General features: G+C 40.9%; 1 protein-coding gene across 1 annotated transcript in view; it reads left to right on the top strand.

Annotated features, from left to right (window-relative positions):
- The window catches only part of LOC120034303 (nuclear body protein SP140-like protein), a 40656-nt gene extending 18108 nt beyond the window's left edge, over positions 1 to 22548 (top strand). The window contains exons 7-16 of the mRNA XM_038980807.1: positions 15509 to 15556; positions 16155 to 16206; positions 16357 to 16560; positions 18755 to 18894; positions 19102 to 19170; positions 20985 to 21112; positions 21251 to 21368; positions 21551 to 21625; positions 21705 to 21848; positions 22085 to 22548. Coding sequence (XP_038836735.1) covers positions 15509 to 15556; positions 16155 to 16206; positions 16357 to 16560; positions 18755 to 18894; positions 19102 to 19170; positions 20985 to 21112; positions 21251 to 21368; positions 21551 to 21625; positions 21705 to 21848; positions 22085 to 22198 — 1092 coding nt within the window. The 3' untranslated portion in view covers positions 22199 to 22548. The remainder of the gene's footprint in view (positions 1 to 15508; positions 15557 to 16154; positions 16207 to 16356; positions 16561 to 18754; positions 18895 to 19101; positions 19171 to 20984; positions 21113 to 21250; positions 21369 to 21550; positions 21626 to 21704; positions 21849 to 22084) is intronic.

The raw sequence follows: 22548 nt of genomic DNA, 5'->3' as shown, positions 1-22548 counted from the left end.
AAAATATGATTTGTCCCCCCCAATATATCACTGTAAACATAACTATGTAATTTCAATAATATTAATAATATGCAATGAAAGCACTTGTGCTGATTATAGACACTTAATAGCGCGTTTTTAAGTTTCAAAAGATTGCGACCTCCCGCCCTTTGCCTCACAATGGTTTGATCCACTGCCCCCTTCTTTGCTATGGTCAGTTTATTCCATGATCAGCATGCAGCTGTAGTGCTTCGAAGTCCCTGTGATAAGGTTAGCGATAAACTGAACTCCAAACTGAACAGAACTACACTCTTCTACCATTGTCTTAAATATATTTAATGGTCTCGTTGCAAAAGCTAAATTGTCGCTACGGGACTTTGAAGCACCTGTGTGCCGATCTTGGAGTAAACTGACGATAGCAAAGATTATAGCAAACACCACAGAAACGGAATTGGTGCTTGCTAGCTCAGCAAATTCAGCTATTGTGGAAAGCCAGCCAATATAAAACGAAAGCATAAACTATATTAAAATTACAAAAGGTTGCAGCATACGTTGTGTAAATGGTGAACTCATACAGCTGTCAACCCTTGTCACTGCAATCAGTTTCACATTTGCTAGCTGACTAGCTAGCTACCTTGTAGATCGAAGCCCATTATAGACTGATAATAGATGATAGACATTTCCTACTGTAAATAACTTGCTCACTGTGTGTGTAGCCAGCCAGCCAGATAGAAAAATGGCAGAAAAAAGATGGACATCAGAACATTTTTCAGTACACCAAAACGCTAAGTAACAACCCTAGTAGCCTAATATCTCATATACTAGTTGATAAAATGTTCACAAGAAAGAAGTGAAATACTAATGGAAATGTTTCAAATGTGTCATTAGGCAGAGCAGGCATCAGATGGCACACAGACAGCAGAGCTGGGGACAGATAGGCAGGGACAGACTGGCAGAGACAGGGAGTCTCAGGTAAGTTTGTTGAGTCTGTTTGGCAACATTATGAAAGGTTATCTCTTTTTTGGACTTGTAAAATAGGGACATAATTGGACAATGCCATGAATACCCCCACTCTCAACTTAAAAAATCTTAGTTCAGTCACCAGTTTAAGGCAATGGTATTGATGGTATTGATGATTAATTGTGTAGTTTTGGGTACCGGTAGTTAGGAGTATGGCAAACACCTTATTTATTTTCTAGGAGACAGACTGTGAGTCAGTGAGGGTGGTGAAAGGAAAATGGCCAGGGAGAGAGACTTCAGAGGACAGTGTCAACCACGGCAGGAACAGGTTTCACCCTTGTTGCCAGCAGCACCAGTATAGGGGACAGTGGCACAGCATTGTCCAGTTACCTCAGTGATGGCACAAAACCATCAGCCACACCTACAATTTATAGAACCGCAAACTCTTGCCAACAGAGTGTTGACATTTCAAGAGAAATGGTTTCGCGATTTCCCCTAGCTACATTAAAATCCATCAATAAAAGGAGTGTTGTGTTTTCACTGTAGCCAAGGGTTTTGTAATGAGTGCGTACTGGCGGCAGAGAAGTCAGGCGCAGGAGAGCAAAGACTGTGTTACAACAGCGCTGTAACGTTCGTCGTATGGAGGAAGAGAGGAGGACCAAGGCGCAGCGTGAAAAGTGTCCATTTTAATAGAATACGTTAAACAAACAAACAAAATAACGATAAACGAGAATAACACGAAACGAAACAGTTCTGTCTGGTGCAGACACGCAAAGACTGAAAATAACCACCCACAAACCCCAACAGAAAACAGGCTACATAAATATGGTTCCCAATCAGAGACAATGACTAACACCTGCCTCTGATTGAGAACCATATCAGGCCAAACACAGAAACGGGAAAACTAGACACACAACATAGAATGCCCACTCAGCTCACGTCCTGACCAACACTAAAACAAAGAAAACACAAAAGAACTATGGTCAGAACGTGACAGGCGCAGTTTAATAATAAAAATCACGTGAACAAAAACAATAAATATATACAATGGTTAAAAACCTTTGCACGCCAGACATAACGTGCACAAACTTGCAATCAACAATTCCAGACAAGGACATGGGAGAAACAGAGGGTTAAATACACAACATGTAATTATGGAATTGGAACCAGGTGTGGGAAGACAAGACAAAACAAATGGAAAATGAAAGGTGGATCGGCGATGGCTAGAAGACCGGCGACGCCGACCGCCGAACATCTCCCGAACAAGGAGAGGAACCGACTTCGGGGGAAGTCGTGACAGGTTTTCAAGCCAGCCATCTTTTGGCCAAAGAGCGGATGCTGCCTTCATTAGTGCAGAATTTAGGAACTGGTGAAAAGCCATTGAAAAATTCACAGCACATCAAAACTGCCAAACCCACCACCACTTTGTAACTGTAACAGCACACCAACTAAATCCAATCAGTGTTCAGTTATCCAGCACATGGGGTAAAGAGCAGGAGGACGCGAGGCATTGCTTGATGAAAATGGTTAGTTCAGTGCAGCATGTAGTAAGACAGGGACAAGCCTTTAGAGGCCACACAGATGACAGTGGGAATTTATACCAGCTTTTGAAACTTAGGGCAGAAGAGGATGATCCCATTTTCCAAAGATACAAATCTGACCACCCTGAAATCCCTATGTTCAACAAGGTGGACTGTGCGGAATACTGCTATTAGAGCTGTGCTAGGGCAGCATGAGCAGGTACTAAGCAGCCTAGAGGAGATGGCAAAAACTGCATCCAAGACAGCTTCAACTGCCAGTGGCTTATTCGAGCACTTCAGCAAAGGCTGAAGTCACACTTGCCTCTGCTGTTCTTGGAGAGCTTGAATGTCTAAACATTTCACTGCAGAAGAAAACTCAGACTCTCTGGTATGCAGGCTGCAGTCGAGTGTGTGCGGTCATCACTTAGGGGCAAGAGAAATGACAAAAGCTACCTTGCACTGTATGAGAAAGGAACAACATTGATTGACTCCATTGAATCCATTGAGTCACACTCAAGACGATTTGCTGGCGACCGTTTTGACCAGGACAGTCTAAACGTCCTGCAAAAGTTGGAAAGAGCGCTTCTCATGGGGGAGTTGGATGAGTCTCTAGATCAGTACCCTGAGCTGAACATAGATTCTCTTTCAGTGTGGTTGCCTCTCTTTCGCAACAAATACCCCTGTAGCAGCAGTGGAGAGGCAGCAGAGGTCCTCAGGAGGCTTTCAGGGGAGGTGCGGGGGTTGACCAAGTTGAGGTGCTGATCAGAATTTTGTTTGTGGTGCCAGTGTCTTCATGTGAGGCTGAGAGGAGTTTCAGTGCACTCCGCAGGTTGAAGACTTGGCTACGGGCCAGCATGGGCCAAGAGAGACTGAACGGCGTAGTTGTCTGTAATGTACATAAAGACAGGCTGGACAGTCTCAAGAGGGAAAATATCTGCCAGCAATTTGTTAGATCCATTGAAACCAGCAAACATATGTTCGGTTCTTTTGTTCAGTAGTGTGTATAGCAGTGGTTCTCAACCTTTTTCGGGTATTGGGCAAGGTTTTGAGTGGTCCTCAGGGACCTCCACCCCTCTATATTATATGTAAAGTTACTGGAATCCTTGTGCTGAATACGTTCATTACACTTTTTTATTTCACGGACATCTTGCAATTACACCAGGGACCCCTGGGGGTCCACAGAACCCTGTTTGAGAACCCCTGGTGTATAGTATGATATTTGTTCTTTTGTTTAGTAGTTTGCAGTTTTTCGTTTTTAGTACATGACAGTACACTTACTAATTATTTATTTTATGTTATTTTATTTAAAATTGCGTACTTTGTGTGACATACTTGTCCATAGCTGCTGTTTGAAGAGGTGAGACACTGACTGAACAATAAATATGTATTTTAGAAGGACATTTTGGTTTATTTATTGATTATTGATTTATTGGAGTTATTCATTGAAGTAGTTATTTCGCTTTTAGAACTGTACTTATTTTGAGCTTTTTGTTCTTGTAAAGCTATTGTAGAAGACTCAGGCCAGTGGCAGATATTTAATGACTATATAAATGTATCAGAAAAAGTCTAATTAAAAGGTCAATTCAATACTGAGACCAACTCTGTGAGGGTTCTCAATGTAGATTATTTTAGATGAGATCGCACCATGTTCATTGTATTTACGAAAACTGCACCCATACACAGTGTACAGTACCATTGCCACCTACTGGCCTTTCTTGGTATTGCTGGTTGTAAATACATACTGGAATGATAAGGAACACTGCTATAACTATTATTATTATTAGTATTATAACGATGTAAACATTTGAACAAGTTGGGACAACCCTTCAGTTAACTACCTATCAATTATCCAGTAGTAGTAATTATGGATCCTCAATATACATTTAACATATTACAATGTAGGATATGTGTTACTTTTGGTGTCCCCCTCAGGAATTTGCTCTTGAGAAAATGTCATGTACTTGTCCCCTCCAAAGTTGATATCAGATTTTCGCCCCTGCCTCCCGTAGTAAAATAATGGACAACAATACTTAGGCTTCTACTTCCAGCGTATACATACTATATACTTTTTACGGACACGGTATGTTTTGCATTAGATATCTTTTTGTTCGTTTTTGTCCGACCCTTCAGCTACCCGCAACCCCTCCCATCTATCTCTAATGTCCATACATTTTTCAACTGTGCTGTAATGTTTCACAAAAGCTCTGAACCTTTATATTCTCATAGTTTCTACAGAATGTAAATTAAAGATGAACATTTTTACTAAATGTATTATTATATTATTTATCGATTGACTATGGCTTTTCAAGTCACCCAGCACTGCTATTTGCAGGTTTAGTTCCAGGTAAATGTTGCAATTCTTCAGCCGTTCCTAAACGTGCAACCGAAAACAAGCTACAGTTACGTCATTTAACTGAGGCTGTTATCCAGCGCGATTTACCGGAGCAATTAGGGTTAAGTGCCTTGCTCAAGGGCACATCGACAAGGGCTCTTAACCACTAGGCTACCTGCCGCCCTACATATGGGCAGTACCAAAACAAGTGATCTAATGATTCTGTCTCTTCGCAGCAAAATCTGAAGAACTGGGATTGGTTGTATCCCTCATACACATAACATTCTATTGGTTGCAAGAATTTTGTATATTAATTTAAATGGAAAAACTCCTACCATTTTAATACAGTGTTGTTTTGTGTATCAGTTCATAAACCACGTGCCATGGAATTGGCACATTGAAAATCTCTTCCCAACTATTTTGCGTCCTGCATGGCGCAACTAAAAATGTTTTGGTCCTTAAATGAAACTGATATACTTTTTTAAAATCACAATTCTCTTTAACCAAGTTTGGTCTTTAATGTAGGGCCGACAGACAATTTCCTTACCTTCTTCCCCTTCCACTTGCCTCTTCCATTTTTGTGGTAATGCTGCACTCAGTTGGTTGTAATTTTGGAAAGAGCAGACATTTCCATATATTTTTGTTAGCTGCACGTGTGACATAACGCCAACAGTCATATTTATGATATCATTAACACAGATTATATATATTTTTTAATTACTGTTGATGACACAAGTTTACTGGAGAACTGAGACGAAGTAGAGACTCTGGACAGGGTGGATATTCGTATAATAAAAAGCAGTTTTATTCAGAGGTAAAGATATCTGATACAAGCATGCATGGACTCGTTCATTCAGCTCGTAAGGAACCTGCAGACAGAGCCCAGATAACAGAAATACATAGTCATTTTATACAGCACAGAAAGTAGGTAGAGTCTGGTAGATCTGGTTTTCTGGTTGGTCCTGATCAGGTTGTTGTCTTCTCAGATTGGTCCTGATGAGCATCCTTCTGAGTCTTGCAGCAAAAGTTCTTTGTTACCAAATGTTCAGCTAAAACAGGAGATTAGGTGTGTGCGCAGATGTTCCTATTTAATCAGTGTTTATGAAAGGTTTATGTCAGCCCTCTGTCCTTGGTTATGTGTGTGTCTCATTATTTCGTGAAATGCAGACCCAAGCACTCTTTTCTTATCAGTGTTTATGGAAGGTCTGTGCCAGCCCTCTGTCCTAGAAAGAAGTTAGTTATAACAACGTAATAGCAATATGCTTGTGTTATTTTAAATGGTATTTATTACAAATCCCCCTCTTCACGTCTCATAAGAGACGTGACAAAAGCTAGGACAAAAGCTATAAATGGCAAAATTAGAGTAAACTTTATCAGAAGATAAAGTTTTGATTCCCCCTCTTCACGTCTCACAAGAGACGTGACAAAAGCTATAAATGGCGTTGAATTAGTCATCAGTCAAATAGCCTGGCTCAGCATCCTCCAGGGCAAGCAGAGGAAACATCTGTCCCTTCTCTGCCTGGTTGGGATCAATAGCAGTAGTTATGATCCTAGTGGCCAGCGTTCGAATACATGGAATGCAGCAGCATCCACAAAGCACCAGTATCGCAGCGAAGACAGATATAGATACCAGTATGGAAGAAACAAGCGTCTTATATTTACCAAACGCATCCATCCAAGAGTCCCACATTGAGGTATTCACTCCTGAGTGGCTCTTCATTTTCCCATTAAGAGTACGAAGACCTTCTTAGGCAACAGTAAGACTACCATCAGTTGCTGTGTTATTGGGAATGAAAGTACAACATTGCTCTCCGAACATGGCACAAACACCTCCGCGTTCAGCCAACAACATATCCACCGCGATTCTATTTTGGAATGCCATCAGGGAAGTAGCTTCCCATTGGCCATGGACCGCCTCGAAGCCTTGTTGAGTCCAATTGCCTAGTTTCTGAACATTAAAATGAATGTAATTGATTCGGTCCACATTTTTATTAACTGTACACCACCAGCAAAATTATGATTCAAAACCCGCTGCAACCTGGTCTACTAGTTTATACTTATCTGGCACCCCCCTAGGGACTCCTATGGCGTCAATATAGGTGGGGTCTCCAGGATCCACTCCTGTTGATCTTTTGGACCGGGATAAATCCCCGTCCCTCTCTACACGGGCCATCAGGTCCTTTACTTCCATAGGATACACTGAAACAGGAAGAGACAGAGAGACAAGAGCACAAAGACCAGTGGCATTCCCTGGCAGGCGGTCATATAGATGATTTCCTCCACACCACCACCAGACATCAGCTCTAGACACAGGTTGGAAAGGGGCATTAGGATTATGGGTGTTATTGCACCATTCATAAGGTAATGCTCCCAGCATTGGAGGGCCAAGGGACATATTTATACAAGTGAAATTAGCCCTGGCAACCCGAGAAGAAAACATCGGGGCCCTTTCTAGTACTTTTAACAATAGGGTAAAACTTGTCCCATACGGAGCAGTTGGCAGTTGGGTTGTCATGTTTCATAACAGGAAGAAGACATACGTCAGGTAGGGTAGCCGGTACAATGCGTAGGAGTGGACGGGCTCCCATACATACCACACAGCTCTGGTGGGTGGCCTTGCCCGCCTCCTCAGCCAATAATAGCCAATTATTCGTAAGTCCCGAGACCCCTGTAGCTGTAAGGATAGCACCGTCGAGAGTGGGCGGTGCTGCAAGCTTGCCCACGATAAGGATGAGCAAGGACCAAAAGGAGACCTACTCCAAGAACTACCCCTGGACACATTAGTAACCAAAAAACAAGAGTATGTTAAACCCTCAGGTCCATCCCTCTATACAACCTGTATCAGGTGGGCTCGTCGCCACCCGGGAACTTCAAACCTTCACAACAGGGAGGACAAACATCACTTTTTATTCATTCGACAACATCAACTACAGCGAACCAAGGGTCCTCCTCTGTCAGGCCCACTCTCCTGCGAAAGCTTGATTCCGTATCAGCCTCTCCTACTGGAGCATCAAGCAGCGGCATCATACCAGAGGCCCTTGCCACATCTGTAACAGACTTCTTCAAACAAGGTATGATACAGGCAGCACAGAAATGAAAAACAACAACTAGTGTCAGAAATTCAGTAATCATCATTGCAGTGCACTTACCAAACCAACCACCCAGCCAAGGGACCAGTCCAGCCTCCTCCACACCTGCAAGACCCCCCACCTCCACCGATAACCTTGCCAACCCACTCAGAGCTCTTGAAATACTCCCATCCGAACTAGTATTGTTAGGGACAAACGTGCAACACTGTTCTCCAAACATTTTACATACGCCTCCCTGGATGGCCAGAATCATGTCCAGTGCTAGTCTATTTTGTCTACTGGTTTGAGAGGTAGCATCCAATTGTTCAGCCATTCCCGTAAGTGCTGTGTGGGTGTATTTAACAAATCATTATTAATTATAGTAGATATAATTGATCCAGGCATTATGCTTAGCATCAACAATAGCTGGGCCAATGATGGGCATCAGATGCCACAGGCCATCATTCCTGTTTAATGTCTGGAATTCGTGGGGGACCCCTATTGGGACCCCCAACAGGTTGGTGTGAATGTTATCTGTTCCCTCGGACCAAGGAGCGTCACGTTTCTGCCGTCTCCTGGGTTGATCCCAAGCCTCTGTCATGTGCAGCTCCCAAAAGTTGGTTAGCTGTAACCTCAATAATAGGCAATGGTGTTTATCAGACTGGCCAAAACACATGTTCCCTGACAATCTCCTTTCCAAATGGGGTCAACCGCCTGGCAGGTCCACACATCCACCATACATCAGCAACACCTCTAGTTAATAGTGACATTAGTGATGCAGGCAGCAGTAGGGAACCTCCCATAGTCTATACCTCTACCTGTACCAGTGTTACAGCTGTAATATCCCCCATATGCCTTAACCCCCATGGTGTCTTCTGGGGACGGACTTCTGGGAACACAAGACTCAGAGTTTTACACAGGGTTGAATTTGGCTTAAACTTTCCAATATGCACATCCAAACTTCCCCATTACTTAGGGCAAATGGGTGAGCAGCCAGAATAGGTCTGGCATGTCCACATACGACACAGTCCTTTCTATTAAGTGTTTTATAGGCCAACCACATATTCTCCCTTCCCTCATAACCAGAATCAGTCCCCAATTGGTCACTATCTGAGATGTCTTTTACATTTATTACCTATACCAGATTGTAGAGTTTAGGTGATGGCGTGGGACTTGGTCTTGAAGTGGTGGAGGAGGCCGGCTGAACCTGGTCTGTTGGAACTGGTGGTGGTTCTGGCAGTACTGTGATGGTAACATCCCCATCGTATCCTAAACAGACAACTCAGGACCACAAGCAGTCCTGTAAAGCCCCATCCTCTCCCAGAGAACACATCATCAGCCAGAGACCAAGCAACACTTTCACTTCTATGAACAAACACAGTGAGGAAAGGTCGGGGGCAGGGAATTCTTCATTAAGGAGTTGATCCCCGAACTCTATTAGCAACGGTTCTTCTCCTTAACTCTGTGATCATTCGACAGTGTCAGTGTGTCTCACCCTCCAAGTGCGATATGCCCCCAGATCTAGTGAATCACCTTCTCCTTTAATTCACCTGCAATGCATAAAATCTTGGACATACAGGTTTGTTTAACAAACAGTTCCTCATTTGTTCTATCTGATTATATATTTAACTTCTATGCCTATTTTTTAGCTAGAATTTTTAATTTTAAATTAGTTTATTATCCAATAGGCCCCATCCTATCCTAGACCACAATGTACCCCTCCCCCGTTTGATACCTGGCTCTGCCCAGGTATCAACCTTACCTATTCTAAATAATGACTTAGTAAAATATTCTTATGTTCTACATTATTATGTAGGAGCGCCCCTTTCATTTTCCACATGTCCAATTCTCCCTTTTGTCTCCATTCCGTAACTGTTATCTACCCATTCTGTTATCTCTGTCCTGGCGCCCCTTCCAAAACTCCCTTCTCTGCTCTCAAACCTTCAAGGTCTCAGCAGTGCGGGGAGGGCCACTCTGTCTGCCCTTTCCCTTATCTGTCTGTAGCTTGGTCCCAAACATTAACTAAGTGTCTCACTGTTTTGACTTTATCTAAAATCATGGATTTAAAATTAACAACATGTCTTATAGTGTCAATCTCTAAAGTCCTTACATAACCTTGATAAACCTATCTCTATCTTCTTATGGCCAAAACAAATGCTAACCATATAAATTCCTTTCTTTACTAATAAGCTCTCTATCACTTTTATTTCCATGCCCTATAGGCTTAAAATATCTCCTGTTCAAACCAATTCAATAACAGCCCATTCAAAACCGTCATAGCCAATGTTTAAAAACAGAATCCTGACTCCTTTGTGGTTAAAACTACAATTATGGTCAAGAGTTATAAACTCTATTATATCAATTTACCTCAAAACTAGTATTCCCAAATGACCACAATTTCATTATTCTCACTACATCCCCCCGTGATTGATCCCCCCGTGATTGACAGGAAAATGCAACGAAAAGAGGTCAAAAAGGTTACACCTACATTCGTGTTCCATATCTAGACATACCAAAAGAACCCTTTATCTTAACAAAGTCCCTTGTCTAAATAAAACTCAGAAAGTAAAACACCTAATATTATCTTGTCTCTCGGAACACGGAAAACCCCTTAACCCAAAACGTTTACCACAAAAACAAAACCTAATAATTATGATAATACCCTTAAATCATTCGTTTTAAATTTCCCCGATGTTTCATGTACTAACCATACAACTGTGATAAACGTACACTGTCCCTTTAAAAACTCTCATGCCAGTCATACCAGGTTGCGAGTCGTTCTTTGTTCCCCATAATGAAAACAGATCACGTTTAGAATACGTTTACTTATTGTTCGAATTCTCTGGTGTTAACTAAACCAAAACCAATAACTTTCAGCAACTTTTGAAAAGTATCTCAAAGCTATAATGTACACATTTTCCCTCTAAATGACACAACCAATTTTCTCTAGCATAATTTAATACGGCCACACCCGGTAAATCATTATCAAATGTTAGATATACAGGTTTAGTACTTTTATCAAATAGATTAGTATAGTTCAAATAAAGATATGCGTTTACTAGCGCTCAACCTGTGTTCAGAACGCAGCAACTAGCCAATATAATACCAAAAATGACTGTCTTATTCATGCCTCTAGGCAAAACATCTAGTTACTCCAACTAAGTTTAGCAGCAAAACTATCGTATAAGTAAAATCAACTTCTCAACTCTTTCCATTCCAAAGTGTAAACTTACCATATACTTCGCTAAATTTATATCGCATGTCAGCCAATCCATAACAATAATATCATTAGTCTGTAAATTTAACCTAAATAAGTTATTAAATGTATTCTCTCTACTCCGAATTGGTTCTAAGTTTTTTCTGTCACCAGCATTCGAACAGGCTCTCCATTTGCTGGGAGACCGTTGAGTGCTGCAATACTGCCATCTTCTGTCCATTCTCTGTACAGCTCTAAGAGTTATGAGTGTGTGAAGGAATATCACAAATAAGGGGCCAGATATCCCTAGCCTTGCCCAGGGAGGGAGAAATGTCCCTCTAACTGGGAGAGGTTCCTTCTTCAGGGGAGGCGAAGTTTGATGCCGCATCACCTGAATCAGGAGTGTCTTAATTTGGAATCGAATTTAGGCCGCTCAAATCGGCTCTGACTTCTGTAAGGAATTGGAGCTAGAGTACAATGTGTGAGGTGGTGCCAAGGTGCGCCTGATTTACCTTTGACCTGAACTGAGTGTGAAGTAACCTCCTTCACTTCGTACAGTTCAGTCCACCTGGGTTCCAGCCACTTTCTCTTGTGGACTTTAACCCCACCCAGTCACCATTTTACATTCAGTGGTGGCGTGCCTCCTGGCAGCTTCCCCTCTCGGACCTTGCGAACCTGGGTAGAGAGTGCTACAGAGAGTTCCGTCAGTTGTTTCACATAATTACATCAAGAGCGGGCATATGACCTCCCTCTCTTGGTGGACCAGTCATTATCTCATGAGGAGAGAGATGGGTGCCTGCCCCTGGAGAGGCTCTCATGGCCATCAACGCCAGAGGCAGGGCTTCAACCCATATCAACTTCGAACCTGCACATACCTTAGCTATCTTAGCCTTAAGGGTTTGATTGGCGCGTTACACGAGACCCTCTCTGTCTTATAAATTAAGTACTATGTGTGTGTAATCTATCCACTATCTTTGTATACTTAGCCCGTCTCTGAGTATGAAACTCGAGATGAATTCTCGGTGCAAGTGCAGACTTATCTCTTGCACTTCACCCTCGCACACAAAGAATTATTTACAGCAGTTATTACTGTTAATCAGTTTTTCGATTTGTTATATATTTTCCCAGAAGGTGTCGGAATCGCCCTTCCGGAAGAATATATTAACAAACTCAAGCGCTTCTAAACCAATTGTCAATTCAATTTTAAGAATTATTTTGCAATAGTTATTATCGCTTTTCAGTTTTTCGATTTGTTATATATTTTCCCAGAAGGTATCAGAATCGCCCTTCCAGAACAATATATCTACGAACTCAAGCGCTGCTAAAATAATTATCAATTCAATTATAGGAATTATTTTGCAAAAGTTATCAGCGCTTTTCAGTTTTTCGAGTTGTTATATATTTTCCCAGAAGGTATCAGAATCGCCCATCCGGAACAATATATCTACGAACTCAAGCGCTGCTAAAATAATTATCAATTCAATTTTAGGAATTATGGAAATACCAACATCACAATAGAGGAAAAATACAAGTCAGTTTTCAGCTCGGCGGCTGCACCACGGGCCAAAAGAAAACTCAGCTGTCCTCCCAAAAGTTATCAACTAGTGAGTCTCGTGAAAAGGCCAATCTTACACAACATTTCAAATTAACATTTCCACATTTAGTTTTATTACATAACAACACTAATACATTGATCGCAGGTTAAGTTCTTCACAGTGCATCTAGTTAAGTGCCAAGTCAACCATTTGCCCGACTATCTGAACTTGTATTTTTGTTTTATTTTGTTGATTCCCCCTAGGTAACTTCCAAGTGTTTTAACCAATCAAATGTTGTTAAGTCTGGGGAACCTTTTCTAGACTTGGATTCTCACGGAATTCTCACTCAACCCGACTGTCTGAATCTTTTTATCAAGTCAGTTACAATTATAACACAATACATTGGATTCTCACGGCTTCTACCCGACTATGTGGATTTATCACAACACCCATTTACTTAGATTCTCACGGCTTCTACCCGACTATATGAATCTGAGTCTCACGGCTTCTACCCGACTATGTGACTCTCTATAAGTTATTTGGATTCTCACGGCTTCTACCCGACTATGTGAATCTCTTTTTAATTACTTTAGAGTCTCACGGCTTCTACCCGACTATGTGACTCTGAGTCTCACGGCTTCTACCCGACTATGTGACTCTCTATATCTCAGATATCTTTACATGTTTGCTTTTACATTTACAATAGACATTTATCATAAATTTAACAGTAATCCATACTCCACCTCAGTACTTCTGATCTTTAAATTTGGATTTTCCTATTATACAATATGCAGATTTTTGATTTAACAGGTACTGCTTACCTTCGTTTTGACGGCCGTCTAGATCAGTTTCCTGAGGCGAGCTGGATTCCCGGCTGCTCCGTCGGACCGGTCACCCTTCCTTTCTGATCCGTCTCTCACTTGTCTCTTTTCTCTGTCAACCTTTATGGATCGAATTCAGAGAAGAAAACCATCCTCTGCTACCAATTTGTTGATGACACAAGTTTACTGGAGAACTGAGACGAAGTAGAGACTCTGGACAGGGTGGATATTCGTATAATAAAAAGCAGTTTTATTCAGAGGTAAAGATATCTGATACAAGCATGCATGGACTCGTTCATTCAGCTCGTAAGGAACCTGCAGACAGAGCCCAGATAACAGAAATACATAGTCATTTTATACAGCACAGAAAGTAGGTAGAGTCTGGTAGATCTGGTTTTCTGGTTGGTCCTGATCAGGTTGTTGTCTTCTCAGATTGGTCCTGATGAGCTGTGCGTCATCCTTCTGAGTCTTGCAGCAAAAGTTCTTTGTTACCAAATGTTCAGCTAAAACAGGAGATTAGGTGTGTGCGCAGATGTTCCTATTTAATCAGTGTTTATGAAAGGTTTATGTCAGCCCTCTGTCCTTGGTTATGTGTGTGTCTCATTATTTCGTGAAATGCAGACCCAAGCACTCTTTTCTTATCAGTGTTTATGGAAGGTCTGTGCCAGCCCTCTGTCCTTGGGTGTGTGTGGGTCTCAGGTTCTGCTCATGAGTTTGTAAGAAACCCTGCTTAGAAAGAAGTTAGTTATAACAACGTAATAGCAATATGCTTGTGTTATTTTAAATGGTATTTATTACATTACCAATTACTATATTTGAGTTTAACCATAAAATTTGTTATAATATTTGTTCTGTCTTTTCTGATTCTTTAAAGTGAAATTGCAACCAGCTTTCTATAGCCTGTTTTAAAAATAGGGATATTCTGGAGATGATTTTATTTTCAAATAACCAAACGTGAGAGGTTGTAATCTGAATAAAGGGAAAATTGCTTTTTTTTAACACGGGGTGAGCCATTCTTACTAATTGAAGTACCATTTTTGTATGACTGAAGCCTTTAGTGAGAGTGTCACGTCTGCTCCTCCCCCCTCCTCCTCCCGTCGTCACGCACTCCTATCATCCATTACGCACACCTGCCTTCCCTCGTCACGTGCATCAGCGATATTGGACTCACCTGGACTCACTCATTACCTGTTATTACCTCCCCTTATATTTGTCAGTTCCCCAACTCTGTTCCCCGCTTCTGCATTGATTGTTTCTTGTCTTTGTTTTCTTGTATGCTGACGCTGTTCCTGTCTCGTTCCATGTCCGTTATTTATTAAATGTTTGACTCCCCCTACATGCTTCGTCTCTCCAGCGTCATCCATGTGACAGATAGGTTCAATGCTTTAATATTTAATCATTTCAGCCCTCCGAATTCATATTCATTATATAAATAGGCATGTTTAGTTTTGCCTTGCTTGCCATTCCAAATAAAGTGGAATATTTATTTGTTCATAGATATATTTTTTTTTAAGTCGTTCGATGTCGGCAGGGCCATAAGTAAATGGCCCTGGGATAACGACTAAATCATTTAAGATGCTAGTTCATGTAGCTTGACCTAGGGACTCAGAAATAGGTTTGAAATATAGCTCTCCCTTTCCTATTTTAAACAAACTCTCATAATTAAAACATTTACGAAGAAATATCACACTTTTTTTCCCCCTTGTACCTATACGAAACATAAATTCCCCTCACCTCAATGTTTCGTCGTGCTGACATGAATTGACCAGGTGAATGAGTTCTTTCGAAGAATTCACACATTTGAACTTAAACATTACACAGCGCCATTTAGATTGGTAGTAATTAGCACTGTGACAACCAACCCGTGAGGCAACCACCCCCGGTCTCCCCAGAATATCGGTTTATCATTACATATACCAGAAAATTGGGCCAGACGGAGCAACAAACTATAGCTATACATTATACCCTTTTTATTTTTCTGTAAAGAAACTAACTGTACAGGTATTTCACTGATATGCCATTCAGTCATTCAACACTAAAAAGCAATGTCTGTCTCCCTTTCTCTACCCCCTCCCATCACCATCCTACCCACCTCAGGAAGGCCATTTAACTTCACCAGACTTTAAAAGAAGAAAGAGTGCACAGGTATGAGACCAATCTTTCAATATACCACATCATCTGGATTAACAGCCAAATTTAATTAGACTATTTAGTTGTACAAATGCCCTCAAATGCTTACTACATCCACATCATACTGTATATCTATATAACAGTTCACCCACATCATTCTATGTAAAAATGACTTTATAATAACTGAATAAAAAAATCAATCCTTGCCTTTATCAACCAAATATAATCCAGGTCCCCACGAATTAATAGAATGGTAACACATCATGGCAATTCGGCTTTTCTAAGTAGATGCTTATACCATACTGGGCATGGAAAGATGTGGGACCATTGAAAATGCAAAGAAAGTGCTGCATCGTCATAGCATCTGAATACATGTTGTTTATGAATGTTAGTCATGATTCAGTTTTATTGCAACATCTAAGCTTGACAACGGCTTAGCCTTAGCCGTCAATATTGGGATGTTCATACGGGCATGAATTTATATTTCTTGGGCGTGATCATACTTTGACCAATGATCATTTTCTTTGTCCATGACCTTACCATATTAGATAAAGAAGAGTCTATTATGTGACTGATATATGTACAACTGGTCTGTCTATTTCCTCCTTTCTAGGCCACCAAGAGAGCACTGTTTCCCTCCAACCAATCAGCGGGCTCAATCACAGGTGTGTACACCAATCACAACTCAATGGAATCTTTCTGAATCCTTTAGACATGACTATCTGGTAAAGGAAGGGGATGATGTCACTCTAACCATGTGCTTTTGTTGCTATAAGGTTTTTGACCCAAAACGTCTTTGTTTATCTTTACTTCAGAATCTGAGGAGGATGATGGTGAGGAGGAAGAGGAGGAAGAAGAAGAAAGGCAGAAAAGAGAGGAAGGAGAGAGAGGAGAGCAGGCAAATACTGCTGGAGGAGAGAGCAGTACAGGAGTCAGCCATGGTGTTGTGAAAAAGTGTGTCTTCAAAGTCACCTGTGGAGCCATCAATGGAATGCTACATAAGGATCGGTTTGCATCAGGTACATATTTTATTGTCTCAAGGTTTAAAACTTCTTATGGCTGCAATCCCGTTAACGGGATAATATGACAACAGCCAGTGAAAGTGCAGGGCGCCAAATTCAAACAACAGAAATCTCATAATTAAAATTCCTCAAACATACATGTATCTTATACCATTTTAAAGGTAATCTTGTTGTTAATCCCACCAAAGTGTCCGATTTCAAATAGGCTTTACAGCGAAAGCACCACAAACAATTATGTTAGGTCACCACAAAATCACAGAAAAACACAGCCATTTTTCCAGCCAAAGACAGGAGTCACAAAAAGCAGAAATAGAGATAAAATTAATCTCTAACCTTTGATGTCCTTCATCAGGTGACACTCATAGGACTTCATGTTACACAATACATATATGTTTTGTTCGATAAAGTTCATATTTATATCCAAAAACCTCAGTTTACATTGGCGCCATGTTCAGAAATGCCTCCAAAATATCCGGAGAAATTGCAGAGCCACGTCAAATAACATAAATACTCATCATAAACTTTGATGAAAGATACATGTTTTACATTGAATTAAAGATACACTTGTTCTTAATGCAACCGCTGTGTCAGATTTCAAAAAGCTTTACGGCAAAAGCACAATATTCAATAATCTGAGAACAGCGTTCAGCTACAAAAGGAAGCCATACAGTTACCCGCCAAATTGTGCAGTCAACCAAACTCACAAATAGTATTATAAATCTTCACTCACCTTTGCTGATCTTCGTCGGAATGCACTCCCAGGACTCCCACTTCCACAAGAAATGTTTGTTTTGTTCGGTAATGTCCATCATTTATGTCCAAATAGCTATTTTTGTTAGCGTGTTTGGTAAACAAATCCAAAGCCAGGAAGCGCGTTCACTAAAAGCAGACGAAATGTCAAAAAGTTCCGTAACAGTCAGTAGAAACATGTCAAACGATATATTGAATTAATCTTTAGAATGTTTTTAACATAAATCTTGAATAACGTTCCAACTGGAGAATACCATTGACTTCAGATGTGCGATGGAACAGAGCTCCCTCTCATGTGAACGCGCATGGTCAGAGCATAGTCACCTCATGGCAGACCTGACTAATTCCTGTCTCCTTCGGCTCCACTTCACAGTAGAGGCATCAGACAAGGTTCTACAGAATGCTGACATCTAGTGGAAGCCGTGGGAAGTGCAAACAGATCCATATCCCACTGTGTATTCAATAGGGGCTGGGTTGAAAATCGACCAACCTCAGATTTCCCACTTCCTGTTTGGATTTCTTCTCAGGTTTTTGCCTGCCACATGAGTTCTGTTATACTCACAGACATCATTCAAACAGTTTTAGAAACTTCAGAGTGTTTTGTATCCAATACTAATAATAATATGCATATATTAGCAACTGGGACTGAGGAGCAGGCAGTTTACTATGGGCACCTCTGGGCACCCTTCATCCAAGCTACTCAATACTGCCCCTGCAGCCATAAGAAGTTTTAATAAACATAAGAAAATCCTATAACTATTGCCATGTCTCCAAAACTATTGGAGGTACTGGAGACACTTTTACATGTTGTCAACCCTCTTTCTCTGGCTGCACCTCAAATACTGCCCCCACTTAGTGCTTTTATCAAGCAGAAAACCCATTTCAGCAGATCCACAAGGTCTGCCATGAGATGTGACTGTATAGTTCCCTTAAGGAAAAGCATCTTCAGTCAGACGGCTTTCACTGTGAGAGCTTCCCATGTCTGGAACTCACTGCCTTCAGACACACGCAACTGTGCAACACACAACCTGTCTGTAGTTTGTGAGGTGTGTAGATATTGTTTTTTAATTTTCTCTCTTTTGTTTGGTTGCTTTTTGTGTCATTGCTCTGTCTGTCTGCGTACTAAGTGTTAGTTGTCATATGTTGCTCTCTGCTCTGTATGTGCTCATTGTCTGTCTGTACTGCCCAGCGACTACGGTTGAAAATTAGCTGACTGGCTAAAACTGGCACTTTTAATGAAAATGTCCCTGCAAAAATAAACGTAATAAAGTTAAGTAAATTACCCAATTTTAGCTATTTTCGATAATACGCTACAGGTTCTTTTTCCATAGCCCTATGTCACTCTGGTCAGCTGTAGTGACCCATATTGGATTTATACTAGGGTTATGATAGGGTTTAATTTGAGTTTTTCCTTTTGCCCTTATCTTCTCTGTTGCCCCAGGGTCGTGTGGAAAGAGCATCCGTACCGAGCTGTGCTGGATGACCCCGGTGAAGTTTGTGACGGAGGGGTCAGCTCTGGAAGATCCCTCCTGGAAGAAAGACATCCAGTGTGACGGGAAACCACTCAGCGTCCTCATCGAGGTACAGAGGGAAAGAGAACAGAGAGAGAGAGAGAGGAAGAGAGATGAGAGAGACAGAAGATGTGTGTTTGGCACTTACCAACCTACAGTACCAGGAATGGCTTAAGATAGTCTGGCAGGTCATTAAGGACCTGTGATGAAAACATTTCCCTTCTTCAAAAACATTTTATTACTTCTACTACTGTCTTTGTTTGTTTCTAATTTTCAGAGTAAGTTCTTGCACATCCACTCTCTCCTGTGTAAGTGCAAGCTGTGCTGCTCCACGGTCAAAGACCGGGTAAGTTTCCCCCTCGACCCTCGGGAACATGGTGGCACCCACTTACCAATCAGCCAATCACATTGGTTAAACGAATGCTTCAGTTGTAAAAATGAAATTCCAAGATGTTTCTTAACATTACTGTATACGGAATGAATGAATGACATTTTCGTGTGTAATCATCAGTTGGCAACCCATCCCTTACAGGATTAATTGACACATAACAAACATTTCAATGATTCACAGTGATAATTCAGTGATAATTCTTCTGGTGTTCTGCGAAGTGCGCACCGCATAAATAATGAAAAAAGAAATCAGTACATAATAGTAGATAAGGTTATCCAAGCAATAATAATAATAACCCCCGATCAGTAAAAATTATAAAAAATAAATTGAGGAAAATTCAACAGAAGGTATTTAAACCCGGTCTCGCACATGAGAAGATTCAAGTGTGAGACAGGCCTACAGACACACACGTGCACTTTGCTATATAGGAGTTAAATACTTTTAGAATGTAGTTATAGGTCGCCCTTTTTCTTTTATTCCAGGCTTTATCAAAAAATTCAGCAAACAGAAATACACCATGGACAAAAAAACATTTAAGTTTCTCCTCATCGCTCAGCCACATATTTCCAGGGTATATCTGGTGGGCTTTCTGGAATAAGGAAAGTGGATATATTGTGGTGCAAAGTGCAATAGATGACAAAATGAATGTTATTCTCTATTTCTTCAAGGTCACAATAGTTACATAGTCTTTCCTCATCCATTTCACCATTATACCGACCTGTTTCAATACGCAGGGGGCAATATCCCTGATTTTACACGTAATGATGTCTTGCTTTTAGGTAGGTTGTACATAATATACTGTATCTCTCACACACGATTTGGGTTTATGATTAACCTCCCCCACCTATTTCATTTCATATTGCATCATCAGTTGTTTTTTATTAGTGTCTATGTCTCCCTTAATTAGTTTTTTGTACAAATGTTTTCAGTCAGACAGCTGGAAAAGGTCCGACATTTCGGTTGCACAGGCTCCTCCTGTGAAGAGATCCCATTGAAAAACTTTTCTGGCAATCGGCATATCCAACAGTCTATTCCAAAGTCTCACCATACACGCCTTCCATCTCACCTCATAGGGTTCCCAGCCAATGTCCCCAGTTATTGCCAGTATAGGTGCAAACTTGTGGACACCTAAAAAATAAGTACTCCTTTGAGATACCTCTTAGCAACTCACACACTTGCTGAATAGTCCAGAACAGGACACACACGTCTGATAAAGTTTGGAATATAAGGCATAACCAATATCTTTGAGTGTTTCTGTTTTTCCTATAAATCCCCCCAAAAGCTCTACATGCTGAGTCAGCCAGGGCAGATGTGCCGTATTGAAAGGTCATACAGTATGTTCATCAAAATAAAGACCCAAATATTTATAATTGCAAGTAAACTCAAGAATTTCTTCACCACCACAAAACTGAAAAACTTATCTTAGTACTTGGATTTCTAAAATGCATTACAAAAAATTATAAATAAAAATCATGATTCTCCATCTTTTGCACCAATTGACTGCACATTATAACATTTTCCGCAGGTCTTGTTCAGTTTCTGCCATCAAAATAATATAATCCGCATTTCAACATCATATCTTACTCCAGTATTTAACTGTTTAATTTATTTGGCCAAATCATTAACAAACATAGCAAACGGAATCGGTGATAAGGAGTCTCCTTGTTTTACACACGAGGGTGTAGGAAACCAATCTGTACGAAATTCGTTAACACACAAACATGAAGTTGGTGCTTGATTGCTAACCAATCTCTTCTCTGTCTTGGCAGCATGATGAAGACAACGATGACGACTGCTTCATCTGTAGAAGCCAGGGCAGCGTGATATGCTGTGATAAGTGTCCTCGCTCCTTCCATCAAAGATGTCATCTTCCTAATGTGGATGATGCTATCCTGGGGTGAGAAGAGTTGTTGAGGGTTGATGAGAGAGAGAGAGTAAGATAAATACATTTGATACAAGAGAGGTCTGTTTGTTCTGTGTAGGTAAACTTAGCTGTCAGCTAATTTGTGCACTATTAAAATGTGTGTTATCACAGGGATAATCGTACGTGGATGTGTACATTCTGTGTTCTGGGGGCCAGTCAGTTGTGGCGCTACCCCAAACAAATTACCTACCAGGAAGCCTTGACCTGCCGAATCTCTGACCACCTACTGGTAAGGAGCCTGTATTAATGACTGCTACAATTGGGCCAATTGCCACCAACTTCCTTCAATCAATCAATTACTCAACCTATCCGTCTGTCTGTCCATTATGGGCATCACTATATACTTGACATGAAATAATTATTCAGAATTAAATGTAAACAATCTCTGACCAGTCACGTTTACTCCGACAGGAATGCCAGTACCTCCTGCTGTGTCTGTACAAAGCGGACGAGGACAACATCTTTGTGACAGATCCTTGCATCAATGTAAGTTTGCTTGGTTCTCTCTCGCTCTCTGCGTGTGTCATAGTTCACATATATCTCCGTCTGTGTGTTTCATTGATAGGTGAGAAACTACACCAGTGTGATAAAGACTCCGGTGTGGCTGGACAGGGTTGTGGAGAAGCTGCAGCAGAATCTCTACAAAACAGTGCAATACTTTGTGTCTGACGTGTTGCTTATCTTCACCAACTGTGCCACATTTAACAGGGTAAGACTGCATTACTGCAGTATCCAATGTGAAGACTCAGGGCTAACATTTTGAAATAAAATCTTGGAAATATGCTCGTCAACTTTACTTGCTTGAATGCACGAATAACACCTTAACAATGTGCCTTTGTTTAATCCATAACAAAGCTGCATTAGGCTAAATGAGTTATGTTTATTGCATTTCTAGTTTGTTTATTATGTTTGCTATACAAATGTGTGTGTCTTTTTTTCCTGAAGGATAATGCAGAGTTCCGTGAAATGGGCGAAAGATTGAAGGATCTATTTGAGAGAGAGTTCAAGAGTACATTCAGCATCCAACTTCAGCATCCAGCTGCATCCAACAGCCAGTAGAGCCTTCATCAAGTCTGTACTGTTATCTCACTATGAGACAACGGGGAATATTCACCATGCCCTGGTCTTTCTATACAGCCTTCATACAGACTTGTACACCAAGTTGTACAGATCTTATTTTCCATGCATGTACATTATTTTCCATCTAGTCCTTTCATTAATTTCTTTCATTCGTTCTACCAGTTAAAAATGGCCGTGTGATAATAATTGAAATAGAAGAATGGTGATAACATTGCATTTCATACAGCAAATGTTGCTTTGCTAACTTTCCAGGCCTCTTACTTCTGGTTAAGCCATACTAGATTTATGTCCAGGGATTCTGTCAAAAATAAACTAATGAATTTACAAAA

Source organism: Salvelinus namaycush, chromosome 41 (assembly GCF_016432855.1).
Source record: "Salvelinus namaycush isolate Seneca chromosome 41, SaNama_1.0, whole genome shotgun sequence".
Taxonomy (NCBI): Eukaryota; Metazoa; Chordata; class Actinopteri; order Salmoniformes; family Salmonidae; genus Salvelinus; species Salvelinus namaycush.
The sequence above is the reverse complement of the archived record's forward strand: the minus strand, read 5'-3'. Positions and strand labels throughout refer to the sequence as shown.